This window comes from Rhinopithecus bieti, unplaced genomic scaffold (assembly GCF_001698545.2).
Source record: "Rhinopithecus bieti isolate Rb0 unplaced genomic scaffold, ASM169854v2 scaffold_865, whole genome shotgun sequence".
NCBI classification, from domain to species: domain Eukaryota; kingdom Metazoa; phylum Chordata; class Mammalia; order Primates; family Cercopithecidae; genus Rhinopithecus; species Rhinopithecus bieti.
In genome coordinates, this window is record NW_016803288.1 from 1,242,591 (window position 1) to 1,260,222 (window position 17,632).

Consider the following 17,632-nt stretch of genomic DNA (forward strand, 5'->3'; position numbering starts at 1 on the left):
GAATATTCCTCACATATTACATATTCACATTGTCTGTTTAACTTGAGGGCTTCTGTTCATTTGGACAGAAAAATGAAATTACAAATTTTACCAAGCAACACCGACCATTTACACAGAAGATATGTGATAGAGACTGAAGGAGCAAGATGAGTGATGAAAAATCAAACACTTCCTTTTTACACAGGCACAGCAATGGTTGAAGCTAAACACTTCAATCATTCACTCAACAAATTCATTCAAGAACTGTCATCGGTGCCTGCTAGGATCAGACACAATTATAGACTCTAAAGACATATCCCTGAATGGCCAGTTCCCTGTGCTCGTGAAACATACATGCTAGCGGTAGGAGACCAGTGATAAATAAATACACAACAGATAGACAGTAGATAAGGAAGTGTGCTTCTAAAAATCATGATAATGCAGGACAAGGAAGATCAAGGAAAGAAATCCTCAGTAGAGATTGGATTAAGAGAATCAAATGAAATTTAATTCTTAAAACAATCTTGCGGTGGGGTGGTGGCTCACTCCTATAATCCTATCGTTTTGGGAGGCCAACGTGGGAGGATCACAAGGTCAGGAGTTCGAGACCAGCCTGACCAACATGGTGAAATCCCATTTCTACTAAAAATACAAAAATTAGCCAGGTGTGGTGGCGGACACCTGTAATCCCTGCTACTCTGGAGGCTGAGGCAAGAGAATCACTTGAACCTGGGAGGCAGAGGTTGCAGTGAACTGAGATCATGCCACTGCACTCCAGTCTGGCGACTGTGTGAGACTCCATCTCAAAATCAAAAACAAAAAAAAAAAAACTTGAAAGATGAATATCACTCCCATTTTAATGGCTCCAATTTTATAAGCTCTGTGCCTTTGGGCCTGTTACTCACCCTCTCTGAGCCTTCATGGTCTTACCTATAAAGTCCCATCACTGTTGTAGTAATACATAGAAAACACAGTATTTCCATGTGCTTCCAGCACATAGACCGAGGTGGGAGGGTCATTTGAGCCTGGGAGGTCAAGGCTGCAGTGAGCTGAGATAGCACCACTGAACTTCAGCCTGGGCAACAGAGTGAGACCCTGTCTCAAAAAAAAAAAAAGAAAAGAAAAAGAGAAAGAAACAAAAAAAAGAAAAGAAATTGATCTTCAATAAGACCCAAGAAATGCATCTTTGCGCTTCCAGCCTGAAGCATAAAGCAAATCTGTCCATAGAGGACATCTCTATGAGGTCAGGTGCTATTTTAGCCCCCACACCTAGCATGGTGCCTTTGTAAGAGGTTCTCAATAGATACTGGTTAAATGAATGAAAAATAACATACTTTCAATCATTTGAACTCAAGCTTTAAAAATAAATACCTGTTTAGTAGGAAAAGAGACCCAGTCTTTCCCCAGTTCAACTTCTGTTCACAGAGAAGACTTTCTCAGTCTGGCCTTCAAAATTCTTCTATTTTCCTGCTATTATTTGTTGCTATCATCAAGATCTGCATCTAGGGCAGTCCCCCAGGGGCTGTCTGAGAGGGAGGACAGCATTTTAGGACACTCATCACCAGAGCAGAAAGCGTGGCCAAGGAACGAGAATTCCAGAAAGATTGGACCAGTGGCTGAAGACATAGTTCTGGTGTGGTTATAAAGTAGAGAACGTTAAACTAAAAAGTTGAGCTGAACTTTCCCTGTAAATGACTGACAGTCTCTTTTATATAGGTAAGGCTTCATGAATATAATTTTTTTTTTTTTACAAAGAATAATTCTCATTTGATTTTTTTAAAAACAACTATGCCAGGATGTAAGCCTTTATTCTTACACTTTCTATTCCTTCAAATCATCTTTGTAGCTTCCTGTTAAAAACAAGTTTCTTCCTTTGGCTAGATCACTTTGCAGGTGGAACTACAATCTCAGCACATTAATTCAAATGAAATTGTGTGAGAAAAAAGGATAGGGCAGGTGAGCAAAATTTCAGAGGGGAATTGTCTCATAAATTCAACCAGTGTTTGGCCTCAGTTCAGATAAACAGGGAGTTTTACCCAAGTGCAGTAGTTGATGCCCGTAATCCCAACATTTTGGGAAGCCGAGGTGGGTGAATTCCTTGAACCCAGAGCTCAATAGCAGCCTGAGTAACAGAGAAACATCTCATCTCTAAAAAAAATGAAAAATAAAAAATAGCTGGGCATGGTGGCACACGCCTGTAGTCCCAGCTACTCTGGGGGCTGAGATGAGAGGATCACCTGAGCCTGGGAGATCGAGGCTGCAGTGAGCCATGATCGTGCCACTTCACTCTAGCCTGGGTGACAGAACAAGAACTTGTCTCAGAAAAAAAAAAAGAGGGGGAGAGGAGTTTAACTTTTGTAATCAGTGTTGTAAACATCAAATATTTATGGCAATCAGATTATCTTTTTTTGTGACAATCTCATTCCTAGGGGTTGATTCTTACTAGTTCTGCACATTTATGTTGAGATTATCTGTGAAATGGATCTTCAGCCAGGTGTGATGGCTCACACTTGTAGTCACCACATTTTGGGAGGCCGAGGCAGGTGGTTTGCTTGAGCCCAGGAGTTTAAGACCAGCCTGGATAACATGGTGAAATCCCATCTCTACAAAAAGTACAAAAATTAGCTGGGCATGGTGATGCAAGCCTGTAGTGCCAGCTACTTGGGAGGCTAAAGTGGGAGGATTGCTCGAGCCCCGGAGGTCAAGGCTGTGGTGAGCTGAAATCGTGTCACTGCACTCCAGCCTGGGTGACAGAGTGAACTCCAGCCTGAGCGACAGAGTGAGACCCTGTCTCAAAGAAAAAAAAAAAAATAGAAAGAAAAAAAGAAATGGATCTTCAATAATTTTTACAAAGGCAAGATCTTGTCAAGACTGCTTCTGTGGGTTACAACTGTCTTGCCCTAAACCACTACCCATCCTTCTACTTATTGAGCAGGTGCTGTGTACCTAGCACTGTGCTTAGCAATGGGGGTAGGATGGTGAGCCAGTGCCCACAGTCTAAGGAAGGAGGCAGTGACCTAAATGGGCAGTTTCCATGTTCTAGGAAGTGGTCAGATAGAGGTGAGCACAGGGTGCAAACACACGCAGACCTGCATCTCTGAACGTAGCCAGTGCCTTTGGAGGAGTCTTACGAAGGAAGCCATATGATGCAGTCTTCCACATCTGGTACATGTTGCATTATGATCAGTGGTTCTCCGTGGAAAGTTTTTGCACCCCCCCACCCCAATAAGGGACTTTTGACAAAGCCTGGTGACATTTTTGGTTGTCACGACTGAGTGCTACTGACATCTAGTGGGTAGAAGACAGAGATGTTACTAAGCATCCTACAAGGCACAAGAATTTTCCGACCCCAAATCTCAATTCTCAATAGTACCCAAACTGAAAAATCTGTTACAATGTACCTGTGAATCCAAGTTGGTATTTCTCTTTGTTCCCTCATAATCTAGCATTTCCACAGACATATTAGTGGGTACTAGTAAATATTTATTTGATAGGAATTGGGAATTGTCCCAGGGGAGGGATAGGAAATATTCCTGGGCCAGGGAATCCTGTACTAATACTGCTTCTTGGGACTGCTTGGAGCAGTCCCACCTAAGGCAGCAAATCCCACCTAAGGTGGAGACAACGGGAACCTCTCCTGCCTCCATGACCAGGCTAGCAATGCAGGGTGGGGCATGAGCATTGAGAGAAACTCCATCTGTGGGGCAGGCACACAGGGAAGACTAAAAGATCAAGGTGCACAAGAATATTGAAAACAAAAATCCAGCACCCCAGTCCCCACAATGTAACCCTGGAGAAATTGGAAGCTGATGATGCAATGAAGAAAACAATAGCCACGATAAAGAAAAAAAAAATCCAACCAACACTCAACCCCTAACTAGATATAACCAAAAGAAGTAGGGCCGTGCCCTTTCCAGGCATAAATACTGTGGTTCAGTGTTCCACAGAGGATAAGAGGTAACGGGGGATTCAACGAACCCCTGACCCACCTTGCCCAACTCAACCTGGTGCCAATAAAGACTAATACTAAAACCCTAATATTAATATTAACCTAGGCTTAAAGGTTTTCAAAGACATAGGGAACCCTTTATGATCTTCATCTTGTTCACCCTTATGTCTTCCAGTTGGGTACCCCTTAATAGTTCACTAATGTCTTTAATAATATTAATAGTGATACATGTATTCAGTGTGGTTAGCGACACCTGTGTTCTTGGCACAGTGCGTGCTGTGTTCTGTGTTATCCTCCCATCCTCAAAAAGGTATCAGTGCCTTTGTTACCTCCATTTCACAGATGAGGAAACTGAACCTCAGGAAACTGAAGCTCAGTAATTTGCCGTGTTCTCAGAGTGAGCAGGAGCTGGAGGTGGAATCCCAACCCGGGCCTTCCCACGAGGCCATACCCTGACCTGCCTGCCTCATTGCTTTCATGTACCTGATCCCATAGATGGATCATCATGTTAACTCAGGGACATGAATGATGAGCATTTTTCCTATGATAAAGATGAAAAATCTGAAGTTCATAATATACTCAATGTCTTTTCCAAAGCCAGCAATAGAGACAGGATTGGTTCTCAACCCCGCGTGTCGTTATACCAAACACTACTCAGGCCACCGCACCCTTCATTGGCAGAGGTGCATGTATTTATACGTGTTTGCTGATAGTTAACCATACATTGAAAACCAGAGAGCCCGGGGACTTATGGCTTTATCCTTGGGAACCTAACCACAGACAGTGTCAAGACATCAGATGGGGTCATAGTCACAACTGAAGAGATAATGGTGCCACATTGTCTTGTACAGGTGGACAAGCCCATTTCCAAGGACATCAGAAGCCAAAACATTAAAGGTAAGGTCATGTCACTCAAAGTGTAAAATGTAAGTATGGAAATATGTATTTTGCTTCTAAGATCACCTTGCATTGCTGTTTGTGGTCATGGGTGACCTTACACAAGGCGATCTATTGAATAACACTTCAGGAAATAACTACTAATTTTAGACACAGTCTCACACACTTTATGTCTTTTTATTGCCTTACCTTCTTGATGAAGAAATTGATTGTAAAAATTCACATTCTTTGTTGTGCAATTTTGGAAATGAATTGTTTTGAAACATATGGACTGCATTAAATATATAATCATGTTATCTCTCCAAGCATACCCTCAGAAAAGTCACAAGATAGAAATCTAATTTTAAAACATTGATTAATTAATATGAAAACAGATTTTAAGGCTTGAGGCAAAACAACTCAATTTGAAGACGAAAATACAGGTACGAGCCTGAAAGCAAATAATCAATTTCAGTAGTGCTAGAAGCATAAATGGAAGATAAGCCAGACATTTAATGGTATTGTATCCATTTTAGCTTCTCTCATCATTTTCCCCCATGCCCCTATCTCCTTTTATGATGCTTGATTGGAAAAGATGACAATGCCAAGATTCACTTTGCCCATTAACTGAAACTTATCAAATTCACCTTTCGTGTGTCTAATGCTATTGTCTATAATGTATTACCAGCGCCATCTTTTCTTTCATGGGAAAGTGTACCAGTTAGGGTCCCAACAGGCAATAGACAGCACACTCAAATTAGGATAATTGAAGGAAATGTATGGCAAAGCAACTACTTACCAGGTGAGTGTGGGATAGGGGGAAGAATAAAGAACCATGGCTGACAGCAGCAGGGTTGGCCCCACCCCTAGGTGAAGAGGGATGAGGGGACAGTGACTGAAAACTACAAGGAGCACACCGCCTGGAGGGGAGCAGTGACCACTGGTCCTGGGACACCACCAGCCCAGGCAGACTTCTTGGGGAGGGGCCAAGGGAGTAAATGCCCCACCTCTCCCTCCAACCTCTCTGTGACTTACTGCTGGGGCTTCCCAATGGCTAAACCTAACTAGAAACGAGAGGACAGGGACCTGTGTGTCCCTACTGGTCAGTGTCACCAGGCAGAGAGCAGTGTAGAGGAAGGTGAAGGTGGAGGGAGGTTCTGGAGGGCAAATGGAAGACACTTATAGCAGGAAGTGCCAGAGCAGTGTAAAGGGGACGAGAGTAGCCAAAACCTAAGGCACACTCTCAGGCTGTGTGACCTGAAGTAAGACCCCTAATCTGAGTTCTCCATTTATTTATTTATTTATTTATTTATTTATTTATTTATTTTTCTTTTCTTTTTTTCTTTTTTTTGAGACGGAGTCTCGCTCTGTTACCCAGGCTGGAGTGCAGTGGCCTGATCTTGGCTCACTGCAACCTCCGCCTCCCTGGCTCAAGCGATTCTCCTGACCCAGCTTCCTGAGTAGCTGGGATTACAGATGCGCACCACCACGCCCCGCTAATTTTTGTATTTTTAGCTTTCACCATGTTGGTCAGGCTGGTCTCAAACTCCTGACCTCGTGATCCACCCACCTAGGCCTCCCAAAATGCTGGGATTAACAGGCGTGAGCCACTACACCCGGCCCTTCTCCCCTTTTTTTTTTTTTTTTTTTTTTTTGAGACAGAGTCTCGCTCTGTCCCCCAGGCTGGAGCGCAGTGGCGCAGAGATCTCGGCTCACTGCAAGCTCCGCCTCCCGGGTTCACGCCATTCTCCTTTCTCAGCCTCCCCAGTAGCTGGGACTACAGACGCCCGCCACCTCCCCTGGCTAATTTTTTTTTTTTTTTTGTATTTTTAGTAGAGACGGGGTTTCACCGTGTTAGCCAGGATGGTCTCGATCTCCTGACCTCGTGATCCGCCCGCCTCGGCCTTCCAAAATGTTGAGATTACAGGCGTGAGCCACTGCGCCCCGCCCCTTCTCCTTTTCTTTAACCAGCACATTAAAGAACAAACACCTGCTGAACTATATAAAGTATTTTCACTCCTCTTAACAGAGAAAGGGATGGGAAGCATAGAGGGATCACAGACAAGACCACAATCAACTGTTGCAAAAATGACCTCAGTCATAATAATATGCTTTGTAGCCATTCATGAAGAAATGAGTCCTGGAGAGAAATCAGATGAGAAATGAACTTCATACTTGCCATCTTATTTACAGTTCACTGTGGGCATCCACCCTCACTTCTTTGACTGCAGAAATTTCTTCGACCATTATTCCACATATCAATATGTCTGTTTACCTCTCCATCTGTATGTTTACCCTTTGCCTCAGTTCACAAAGATATTAGTTAATAAAAGCTTGAACAATAAAATAGAATAAAATCTATATAGATGACATAATTAAAATAAAGATAAAATATAAGATCCTCAGGCACACATCACTAAATTCTATTATAATTAAACAGTTAATTTGCCTCTGAGCTACGTGATAGTCTAAGCAAAAAGGGAATCGAGCTTCCTTATGTGATACGAATTTCCCATTACAAGAAACAAACCAGTTCCTCAGAGAGAGCAAGGAAAACACATCTTTCAGGATTGAGTTAGTGCTCTGTTTTATAGCGAATGTTGGGTCCCATGACTACAAAAATATGAGCGTTGTGTAAAGCAGACTCCACTGTAAACTGAGGCCACAACTGCAAAGAGGACTTCAGTGAAAGCAAGGCTCAGAGAGGTGGAGGCTTTTGCAGGTGGGGCAGGTTGTATAGAAGACTTCTTCAAGAAGAGTTATTTTATGTACAGCATCCTTGCCTACATTTCCATCACTGATGGTTCCCCATTACCATCCAGAGCTCTAAGGTACCATATCTAGAACGAGGCTGGAAAGGGGGAAATTAATATGAATGCCCCCCATTTTCAGATCAGGCATCTTGCTGAAAAATGCTTGGATGATTTATGTGTTTATTACAAAATTCTGTATTTTTGATGCAAACACATTCTCAGATAATTTATTCACTCTCACAAAAATGTCATAAAAAAACATATCAGTTGATTCAGTAATGGAAGAATTTTATGGTGATATTTTTCATCAAGTTGAGCAGTTATAGATTTATGTTAATGTACATTTTATGTCATTTTTCTTGCAATCATATTCTGACATTATCCGTAAACTGTCAGATTTCAAGAACTTATCTTCCCTAAAGCTTAACTTTTTGTTTTTCATTCCTAAAAATAGGTAAAAGTTTATTTGGAGGCAAAGTATTTAGAATACAAGTTGTGTGTGACAAACCACTAGTATTAACTATAGATCTAGAAGAAATCATCTTATTTTCAGATAGGGATAGCTATAATTTTCAAATACAGTGTGGCTTATTTTTCTAGAGAAACCAAAGCTGAGAATAAAAGAAGCTAGATTGCAGTTTCTCTTTGCTGTAGATGTGAACCAAGCACAAACTCTAAGCCAATTTCCTTTGAGGTGACAAGCATACATATACAAGAATGAATTTATAAAGAAATACAATATGCCTCCAAGAAAAGAAGGAAAATAAAAGAGAGAATTATGCATAGGCTAGTGAACCTGTATGTCCAGAAACATAAGCTGACTGAAAAGAAGCAAAGTAGAATTCCACAAAATGCCATCAAAAGACCTTTATACTAACTAGTTTGCTTTTAGACAAGTTTAGATGCTGAAGAAATTAGAATCAGAAATGAGTTTAATCTGGGTCAATTCCCTCATTTTACATAAGGAAGCTAAGCAAGGGAAGTGGCTTGCTCAAGGCCATCAGCAAGTAGTCACAAGACCAGAGCCAAGGTTTATTCCACTATGGTAATGTTGCCAGGGTTTTCTGTATTTGCTAGTGTATAAAATGCTTTCTGCAAACTCTCCCTCTCATTTGGTAACGAACATCCCATTCGTCGAGACTATACAAAGCGCAGTGCCAGAGTGAGTTGATAGATGATACTGCTCCCTAGTGGCCAAACTTGGCAACACACAATATTGCAATAACGACGAAATTTGGTATTTTCTATCCTTTGCAGAAATAACACGCCTGAGGTTGCAGAATTCATCAGAAATAAATGTAATATTATTCCCCTAGCATTTTACATGTAAATGTATTTCAGCCACAACACATGGCTCAAAAGCAACAGAGACATTGATATAAGGCTCACTCAAAGTTAACATTATTAACTTCATGAAATCACTCATTAATTGAACTACAGAACAGTAGTGTGTCTCACCACCACACAAGAAAAATAATACAGCTCAGAGAAAAGAAAAGGAATCTGTAACTGCTTGATGTAACAAATTTATTTTCTGATAGAGAAATATAAAGTAGACAGAAACAGGAGACTGAAGAACAAGGTATTTAATAAAGGAAGCTCCAGAAAATTTATATCTCCCAAATAATAATTCCCCAATAGAATTGCAATGTACAAGAACTGCCTTTTACATAGGCAAAATATGGCCTTCCCCATGAAACCATTTCAAAACGGCTTGAAGTACATGCATAATGAAAAGTATTTTTTATTTTCCTTGTAATGTTGGGGTGTTCACTGGAATCAACCATCCCAGTTTGCTCTGGATGGAGGGGTTCTTCAGAAGTAGGACATTCCAAATTAAAACCAGAGACATCTGGGGTAAACTGGGACAAGCAGCCTCTGTACCTGCCTGTCTTATGTGCAAGCCAGCAGAATGGAAGGGTTATTTGGTATATTTAATCAAAAGTTTCAAAATAGCAGCATCTCCACTATCCAGCCCCTCCTTGTAACTGAGGCATAGCATCCCTCACAGATAACTGAGTTGGTCAAGAGCCTCACCCCCTTCCCAGGAAGCACACCCTACCTTTAAGAAGCCCCCACTCTTTACTTTCAGCAAAATATGAGGAACACTGTCTTCCTACAACATCCTCCCATTGGTCCTTGCTCTAAGATGAAATGAATGAAGCTCTAAGTAGCTCAAAGTACAGTTATCTGAAATTAATTGGGTGAGATGTAGAGAATCATATTAAATAAAATGGAAGGCCAAGCACGGTGGCTCACACCTGTAATCCCAGCATTTCGGGAGGCTGAGGCAGGTGGATCACCTGAGGTTAGGAGTTTGAGACCAGCCTGGCCAACATGGTGACACCCCATCTCTACTAAAAATACAAAAAATTAGCTGGGCGTGATGATGTGCACATGTAGTCCCAGCTACTCGGGAGGCTGAGGCAGGACAATTGCCTGAGCCTGGGAGGCAGAGGTTGCAGTGAGCCGAGATTGTGCCACTGCACTCCAGTCTGGGCAACAGAGCAAGACTCCGTATCAGAAAAAAATAAAATAAAATAAATAAAACAGAAACTCTGGATGCACTAATCTTGAGAAACACTGAGTTAAACAAAAATAAACAGATCTCTTTACTGCCCAAGTTTTTAGAGCATTGTGGATCTCCAAGATGGGGATATGGCATGGAGCATTGTAACTGAAGTGTCCATGGAACCTGTTTTTTCTTAGATCACATTGTTTGGCCCATGCTCCTTAGAACACATTTTAGAAAAGCCTAGATTGGCTAATATATTAGTTTCATTTCTAGGTTCACAGTACATTGCCTATTCTGAGTAGTTTCTCGGGGGTTATAAATGATCTATTGTTTGGGGCAGATATTCCTCAATCTATGAAAGCCACATCTACAGACAGCTTGTGAACGTAAATGCTTCCGCCCTGCATGCTCTCTCCTCCTCTTCCTGCCAGTCCCTGGGGAAGAGATGGACAGTGATAAGCTTGCCCTCTCTCTTCTCTACTTAGTTTTTCTAATGCCATATCCTACATCACAATGTGAAGAAAAGGCCATTAATAATAAACATGAAATTGCTATAGTAAAAGCTGCTTGTATGGAAAGGATAGAGAACATTATAATGCAGGATGAAAATGGGCACACATGTAACCACCCGAAGGGTTCTTCCTGCCTACTGAATAAAGAGAGACCAGGGCACTGCCATAGAGAAAGAGTTTAATAGACATGAGGCTGGCCACACCACGTGGGAGATGTTCATACTCAAATCATCTCATTCAAAGCTCCCAGGTTAGGGGTTTTCAAAGGCAGTTTGGGGGAAGGGATGGGAGGGCAGGTAACAGGTGCTTGCTGCTGATTGGTTGGGGTGGAGATGAAATCATAGGGGTTTGAAGGTGTCTTCCAGCAGGTGAATTGCTTCTGGGTGGGGCCACAGGAAAGGGGTTGGCGGTAAGGTGGAGCCACTGAGTTTAGGTGGAACCATGGATGTCAGACATGCATGCAAAAAACCGGGAAAGACATTTCCAAAGGTCAATCTACAATAGTGGTGTTATTTTCAGGAATAACTGGGGAAATTGCATGTCTTATAACCTCGGGAATAATGGCTGACAATCGTTTATGTCTGCGCCTTAGCTGGACTCAGGCTATTCTCATCCCCCAAGCCTGATGGCGTCCCATTAGCTTTACAAAAGTGGTGGACTTTGGGGCAAGGCCTATTATTATTTAAACTATAACCTGAATGTCTTCCAAAGTTAGCTTTGCCCAGTAGCCCAGGAGTAATTAAGGGAAAGACAAGATGGGGCGTGAGTTAACTTAGCTTACTATTAATATAATACTCGCCCGGATGCAGTGGCTCACGCCTCTAATCCCAGCACTTTGGGAGCTGAGGCGGGCGGATCACGAGGTCAGGAGATCGAGACCATCCTGGCTAACACGGCCCCGTCTGTACTAAAAAATTAAAAAGTACAAAAAATTAGCCCGGCGTGCTGATGGGCCTGTAATCCCAGCTACTCGGGAGGTTGAGGCAGGAGAATTGCTTGAACCTGGGAGGCGGAGGTTGCAGTGAGCTGACATCACGCCACTGCACTCCAGCCTGGGTGACAGAGTAAGACTCAGTCTTAAAAAAAAAAAAAAAAAAATTATAATTCTCTCACTGATCTTTGCAAAGGCAGTTTCACCTAGAGGGGGAATATACCTTATTTCATCATAATTCAAATAATAATATTTAAAACCTCTTATGTGCTCAACACTAGGGCTGGCTATTTAGTTGTTCCATGAACCATAAGCCCCATAAGAAGCATTCTGTTTCTATGTCTGTTTCACCAGCCAGACAATGAGTTCCCGAAAGGGAGGGAGCACATCTTATTTACTGACACTTACAACACTGCCCGATTGCTGCTGCGATCCTAGGCCACTTGGTTTAAAATGACCTCGTGCCTGGGCACTCAGCTGGCACTGAGTCACATGACACCTTAGACATGGAGGAGCCTGCAATCTGCTGAGTCTAAGTATTGTGGAAACTCAAAAAAGTGCACACTTAATTCTGCCTTGGAGGAAGAATTGTGTCTCCCAGGGAGGCTTCCTAGGACATTTGACTGAGCTGTGAGATAGTGTCCTGGGGGAAATGATTTGTGATATTCAGAAGCAGCTAAGGCCCTGTGCAATGGTTCATGACTGTCATCCCAGTGTGAGCTACCATGCCCGGCTAAGGTGGGTGGATCACCTGAGCTCAGGAGTTCAAGACCAGCCTGGGCAACAAAGCGAAACCCCCATCACTACAAAAAATAAAAAAATTAGCTGGACGTGGTGGCACATACCTGCAGTCCCAGGTACTCGGGAGGCTGAGGTGGGAGGATAGCTTAAGCCTGGGAGGTAGAGGTTGCAGTGAGCTGAGATCACACCGCTGCACTTTAGCCTGGGTGACAAAGTAAGACCCTGTCTCAAAAAAAAAAAAAAAAAAGCAGCCAGAAGGTGGTTGTATAAATGGAATGCTGGACTTGACGACAAGTAGCCCTGGATTCAAATCCCAGCTTTACTGCTTCCCAAATATGAGACCTACAGCAAGTAACTTCACCTCTCTAAATTTAGGTTTCCACATGTATAAAATGGAGAAAATAGCACCTACATCCTACAGTATTTGACGTCCTTAAAGGTGAAAACCAACACAAACCTATAGCACAGTTCTTGACACATGGTAGACATTGAGCAAAGGCATGTTGAACTGTGCTAGCAACGCCCCAGATTTTTCCTCCCTCCTTTCCCCTCTGCCTTCTCCTGGTGCTGGAAAGTTTTCCAGATTCTCTCTCTGAAGGCCAAAACCATCTCATGCTCTATGGAGTTTTTTCCTTAGCATATATAATAAATCATTTAGATGAATGTATACAAATAGGCTATGTGTCTCAATCACAGAGACCATGGTTTATGAAACATTGTTTTCCTGACAGCAAACAGATAGCACCAGATGGGGCACGTGGTGGATGCGAAGTGGCCTCCTTGTCTGGGCTGACACCTGAGGTTTGTTGTCTTATGGTGTCTCCTGGCCACAGAGATCAAAGATGCAGACACACAGAGTGAGGTTAAGAGCAGAAATTGTATAGGCGAAAGAAAGAGAATAGCTCTCTGCTATAGAGAGGAGCCTCAGACAAATGGGTTGCTGATCCACAGTGAAATAGGGGGTTTTATAGATGAGCTACTGGGAAGGCAGTGTCTGAGCTACACAGGGCATGAAAAACCAGTTAGGACCAGGTTTGCCATCTTCATAGGGTGCGAATCTCTGGCAGCCCCCACCTCAATCTTTTTTTTTTTTTTTGAGACAGAGTCTCGCTCTGCCGCCCAGGCTGGAGTGCAGTGGCATGATCTCAGCTCACTGCAAGCTCCGCCTCCCGGGTTCCCACCATTCTCCTGCCTCAATCTTATTATGCAGATGGGTTCTCAGCCTGAGCTTTTCCATGCTGTGCATTTCTTTCTTACTACACATGTGCTGACGAAAAAGGGAAGATGAAGATTCCATGGCAGACATGCCTGGCCCCAAGGCAGCCCCTTTTTATTGGTATAGCTGCAGGCCTCCCCACCACACCCCTGCAAGCTTCCAACTTCCTTATCTATGTTTGCAGCTCGATCTTTCAGGCTGCTCTTTGTTGGAAAAGAAATGATTTCTTGGGCTGTTTTTTTTAGAAAGGAAGTTCTGCTGGGAACTCTTTTGCCCTCACTATCTGCCTAAATAATTTCTTTCTATTTCCTGTATCAGATGCATAGCAAATATTTGTCAAATTAAATCTGCAATTTAGCCCATTTTAATAGTTCATTGGATAAGCATTACCTCTTAGTATGGTGTCCTAGAAGCACCTGGAGATGAGCCTGTGGCCTCAGTCACACATTCCTATTAGGTGAGGGCCTGTAGAGAGGCAAGTCAAGAAGCCTGGGTGACTTCTGGCCCCATTTGTCCCTTTCTGAGTTTAGGCATATCATATTCCTTTGCTGGGCCTTAATATTCCCATCCGTAGAAACACAGCAGAACTCAGTGGTCTAGCATTTTGTGAATTTAAGGATGTGATTCATACATACAAATCCAGCCACCCCACTGCCCACATCATCCCCTCCTCTCCCTTCCTCCATTCCCTGAGACACCGATATCAGGGGAAAAGATCTCCCAGGCTTGTTTTGGAAAAATGTTTCTATCCCACGTCTCTCACTAACCCCAGCATGAAGCAGTTGAAGTACACGTCCCTCAGAAAATGCACTTTCTGACCTTCTTTGAGGAGCTGTTAGAGCAGGCAGGTTTCTCTCACATCCTTGGCTTTGCCTAACTTAATTCCTTCCCGTTGCAATCTAAACAATGGTTTCGGCAATGTACTGCTGCGATTAATTCCTGAAAGTTTCAGCAGAGTTGGAGAGGTTTCTCAAACTGGCCTTGCCAAATATACATTTTTAGCCACTTGGAGTGTAAGTTGCTTCTTTGGACTCTCCCATAAATAATCATCAGGACACCATATCCTAATGGTTTGCTTCCATAAATCATAAAGCTCTTAGACACAATAAAATTTTTGATTGAGACCAAGTTTGTCCAATTTCATCCCAAGTCTGCATCTCTAATTACAGAACATTATACTTATGTTCTACTTCTGAAAGTGTTGATTTGCATGATTGTATTTCATAGTTAAAGGGTATTACAGGCGGGGGTGGTGGCTCATGCCTGTAACCTCAGCACTTTTGGAAGCTGAGGCCAGTGGATCATTTGAGCCCAGGAGTTTGAGACGACTCAGGAACCTGGGCAACATGGTAAAACCCCATCTCTACTGAAAAAAAATAATAATAATACAAAAAAACTTAGCCGGGCATGGTGGTGCACACCTGTAATCCCAGCTACTTGGGAGACTGAGGCAGGAATCAAGAAACAGAGGTTGCAGTGAGCTAAGACCACACCACTGCACTCCAGCATGGGCAACAGAGCCAGACTTGGTCTCAAAAAAAGGGCGGGGGTTATTGCATATATTTACCACAAATTGAACAGTAGCTAAGTGAAAAACAAATACAGAAGTCCTCCTTATCCTCAGTTTCACTTTCCACAGTTTCAGTTACCCATGGTCAACTGAGGTCTGAAAATATCAAGTGGAAAATTCCAGAAATACATAATTCATAAAAGTTAATTTGCATGCTATCTCTGAGCGGCACGATGAAATCCTGAGCGGTCCCACTGGAATCACTTCTTTGTCCAGTGTTTCCGTTGCACTGTGTCCATTATCCACCTGTGAGTTGCTCTGCAGCCGTCCTGCCCATCAGATCCGCCGAATCGCAGTGCTTGGGTTCAAGTCACCCTTACTCTACCTAATAATGGTTCCAAAGTGCAAGAGTAGTGATGCTGACAGTTCTGATTTGCCAAAGAGAAGATGTAAAGCGATTCCTTTAAGTGAAAAGGTGGAAGTTCTCAACTTGAAAAGGAAAGAAAAAATATCGTATGCTGAGGTTACTGGGATCTAAAATAAAAATGAATCTTCTATCCGTGAAATTGGGAAGAAGGAAAAAAAAGTGTGCTTGTTTTGCTGTCACGTATCACCTTTATCATAGGTCTGTATATTTAGGAAAAGCATAGGATATATAGGGTTTATTACTATCCTCAGTTCAGACATCCATCATGAGTCTTGGAACATTTTGCCTTAGGATACGCGGGGGGGTGGGGGTGGGGGGGCTACTGTAACTTAAGTGTACGTTTATGTAGCTTTTTGTTTGTTTGTTTTTTTAGACGGAGTCTCGCTCTGTAGCCCGGGCTGGAGTGCAGTGGCGCGATCTCGGCTCACTGCAAGCTCCGCCTCCCCTGTTCAAGCCATTCTCCTGCCTCAGCCTCCGGAGTGGCTGGGACTACAGGCGCCCGCCACCTCGCCCGGCTAATTTTTTTGTGTTTTTTTTTTTATTAGAGATGGGGTTTCACCGTGTTAGCCAGGATGGTTTCGATCTCCTGACCCCGTGAGCCACTGCACCCAGCCTATGTAATGTATTTTTAATAATGGTTGTATCTAAAGCCAGTTCACAGAATTCCTGAAAGCTTAACAACCATCCATTGCAAGCTGGCACCAGCCACTCCAAAGAACGATCTCTTAACTCTTTTTCCTTCTCCAAGAGGTCTTACTTTAACCCTCCCAGAACACGGTGATATTGACAATGTCTTCATAGCTTCACCATAATAAGTTGTGGTGGAAACAGTTAAACCACGGTCCATCGGATTCTGCAACCTTGCTATGCCCACCTCAGTACATTACCTCCCCAAAAGTAGTTACTTTGTGAGATCTGTCCGGAGACTGCAAAGCAAATGAGTCTCTGGGCAAATGGTGCTGATTACACCTGATGACCACCAGGTGGCGAGCATGCCGGGCTTCTCCAAGAGTAAACTGGAGATGGGGAAGACTTCAAACAACTGTTGGGGTTCTCTTGTTTGACAGATAGAGAACTTTCCCTAGCATTGTAGAATATTTGTGTACTTCATTAGGAGGGTAAATTCCCATTTTCCCTCTAATTTTTCATACTATAATTATAGTAGTAACTGCAGCTGTGCATTAAGAACCATGCCTTGAAGTTCATCAATTCATTTACTGCACGCATGAATTTCCATGAAGTATGAATAAAGCACTTCTTACTTCTCCAGATGGGGAAATTCATTCACTCCTCAATCCATTTGTTTATTTCTAAACATTTATTAAGCACTTGCCATGATCCTGCCCATAGTATGAACAGAATCAAGATTCAATCTTAACAAATTCAGCTCCAAAGCTCACCCTCCTTTAAATATCACAAATACTTGAGTTATTATTGCTTTATTAAATAAGGCCCCCAGATTTTAAGAAACTTGCTGGAATTATCTGAATTACCGTCAAAGCTGTAAAACGGTAAAAATGTTACTTTGCTTGTTCAATCCTGTTTCTTTCACTTGCAAAGTTCCTTAAATTCACCTTGACCTCTTACTTTGAAGGATTGTGGTTAGCTAAACAATGATTAAGTGAAGCTCATGGTATCAGCACTTGCCAGTCGGCATATTTGATGCGGCTGAAAGCCCTGTGGATTTTTGTAACTATTGCTGATATTATCCTACAAAGAAACCTTAAAAGGGAGGGAGGAATTCACAGAATCTTTAAGTTACAAAATCTTTATGACAATAGGAAGAGGGACCTGAGCTAGCACATTAGCACAGTCAGCCTCCTCGCCACTTAGTGTCCTGCACCATCTTACCAATCCTCAGAGTCCCCACCAGCAAGAAGGCTCTCATTACATGCACCCCTTTGTTCTTGGGCTTACTTAATTTCAAGTATTCTGTTTTAAGCAACAGAAAATGAACTGACACCACCTGAGGACCTTTGCCCTTGCTGTTTTCCTCTGTCAGGAATCCCCTTCCCAAGATATTCACATGACATGCTCCCTGGCTGTCCTCAGGCCTCTGATTTCATCCCCCAACCACAGATGCCTCCTCAGACCAGTCTAAAACACAGTAGCCCCGGCTCCTACTCTCCGTGCCCTGCTGTCCTCCAATCTGCTTTATTTTCTGCATAGTGCTTGTCATCACCTGTGAATGTTTATTTATATTTTTGTTTATGTATTTCCTAG

The 17,632-nt window shown here is 42.7% G+C and overlaps 1 protein-coding gene and 1 long non-coding RNA gene across 5 annotated transcripts in view; one reads left to right on the plus strand and one right to left on the minus strand.

Moving 5' to 3' along the window:
• The window catches only part of CLNK (cytokine dependent hematopoietic cell linker), a 245,145-nt gene that overhangs the window by 172,519 nt on the left and 54,994 nt on the right, over positions 1-17,632 (plus strand). For both annotated transcript variants that reach the window (XM_017871957.1, XM_017871967.1), the window contains exon 8: positions 4,780-4,825. In XM_017871957.1, the coding sequence (XP_017727446.1) occupies positions 4,780-4,825 (46 nt within the window). The remainder of the gene's footprint in view (positions 1-4,779; positions 4,826-17,632) is intronic.
• Positions 1-17,632, minus strand: part of LOC108529564 (uncharacterized) — a 120,935-nt gene that overhangs the window by 48,481 nt on the left and 54,822 nt on the right. The gene's annotated exons all lie outside the window — the stretch shown is intronic.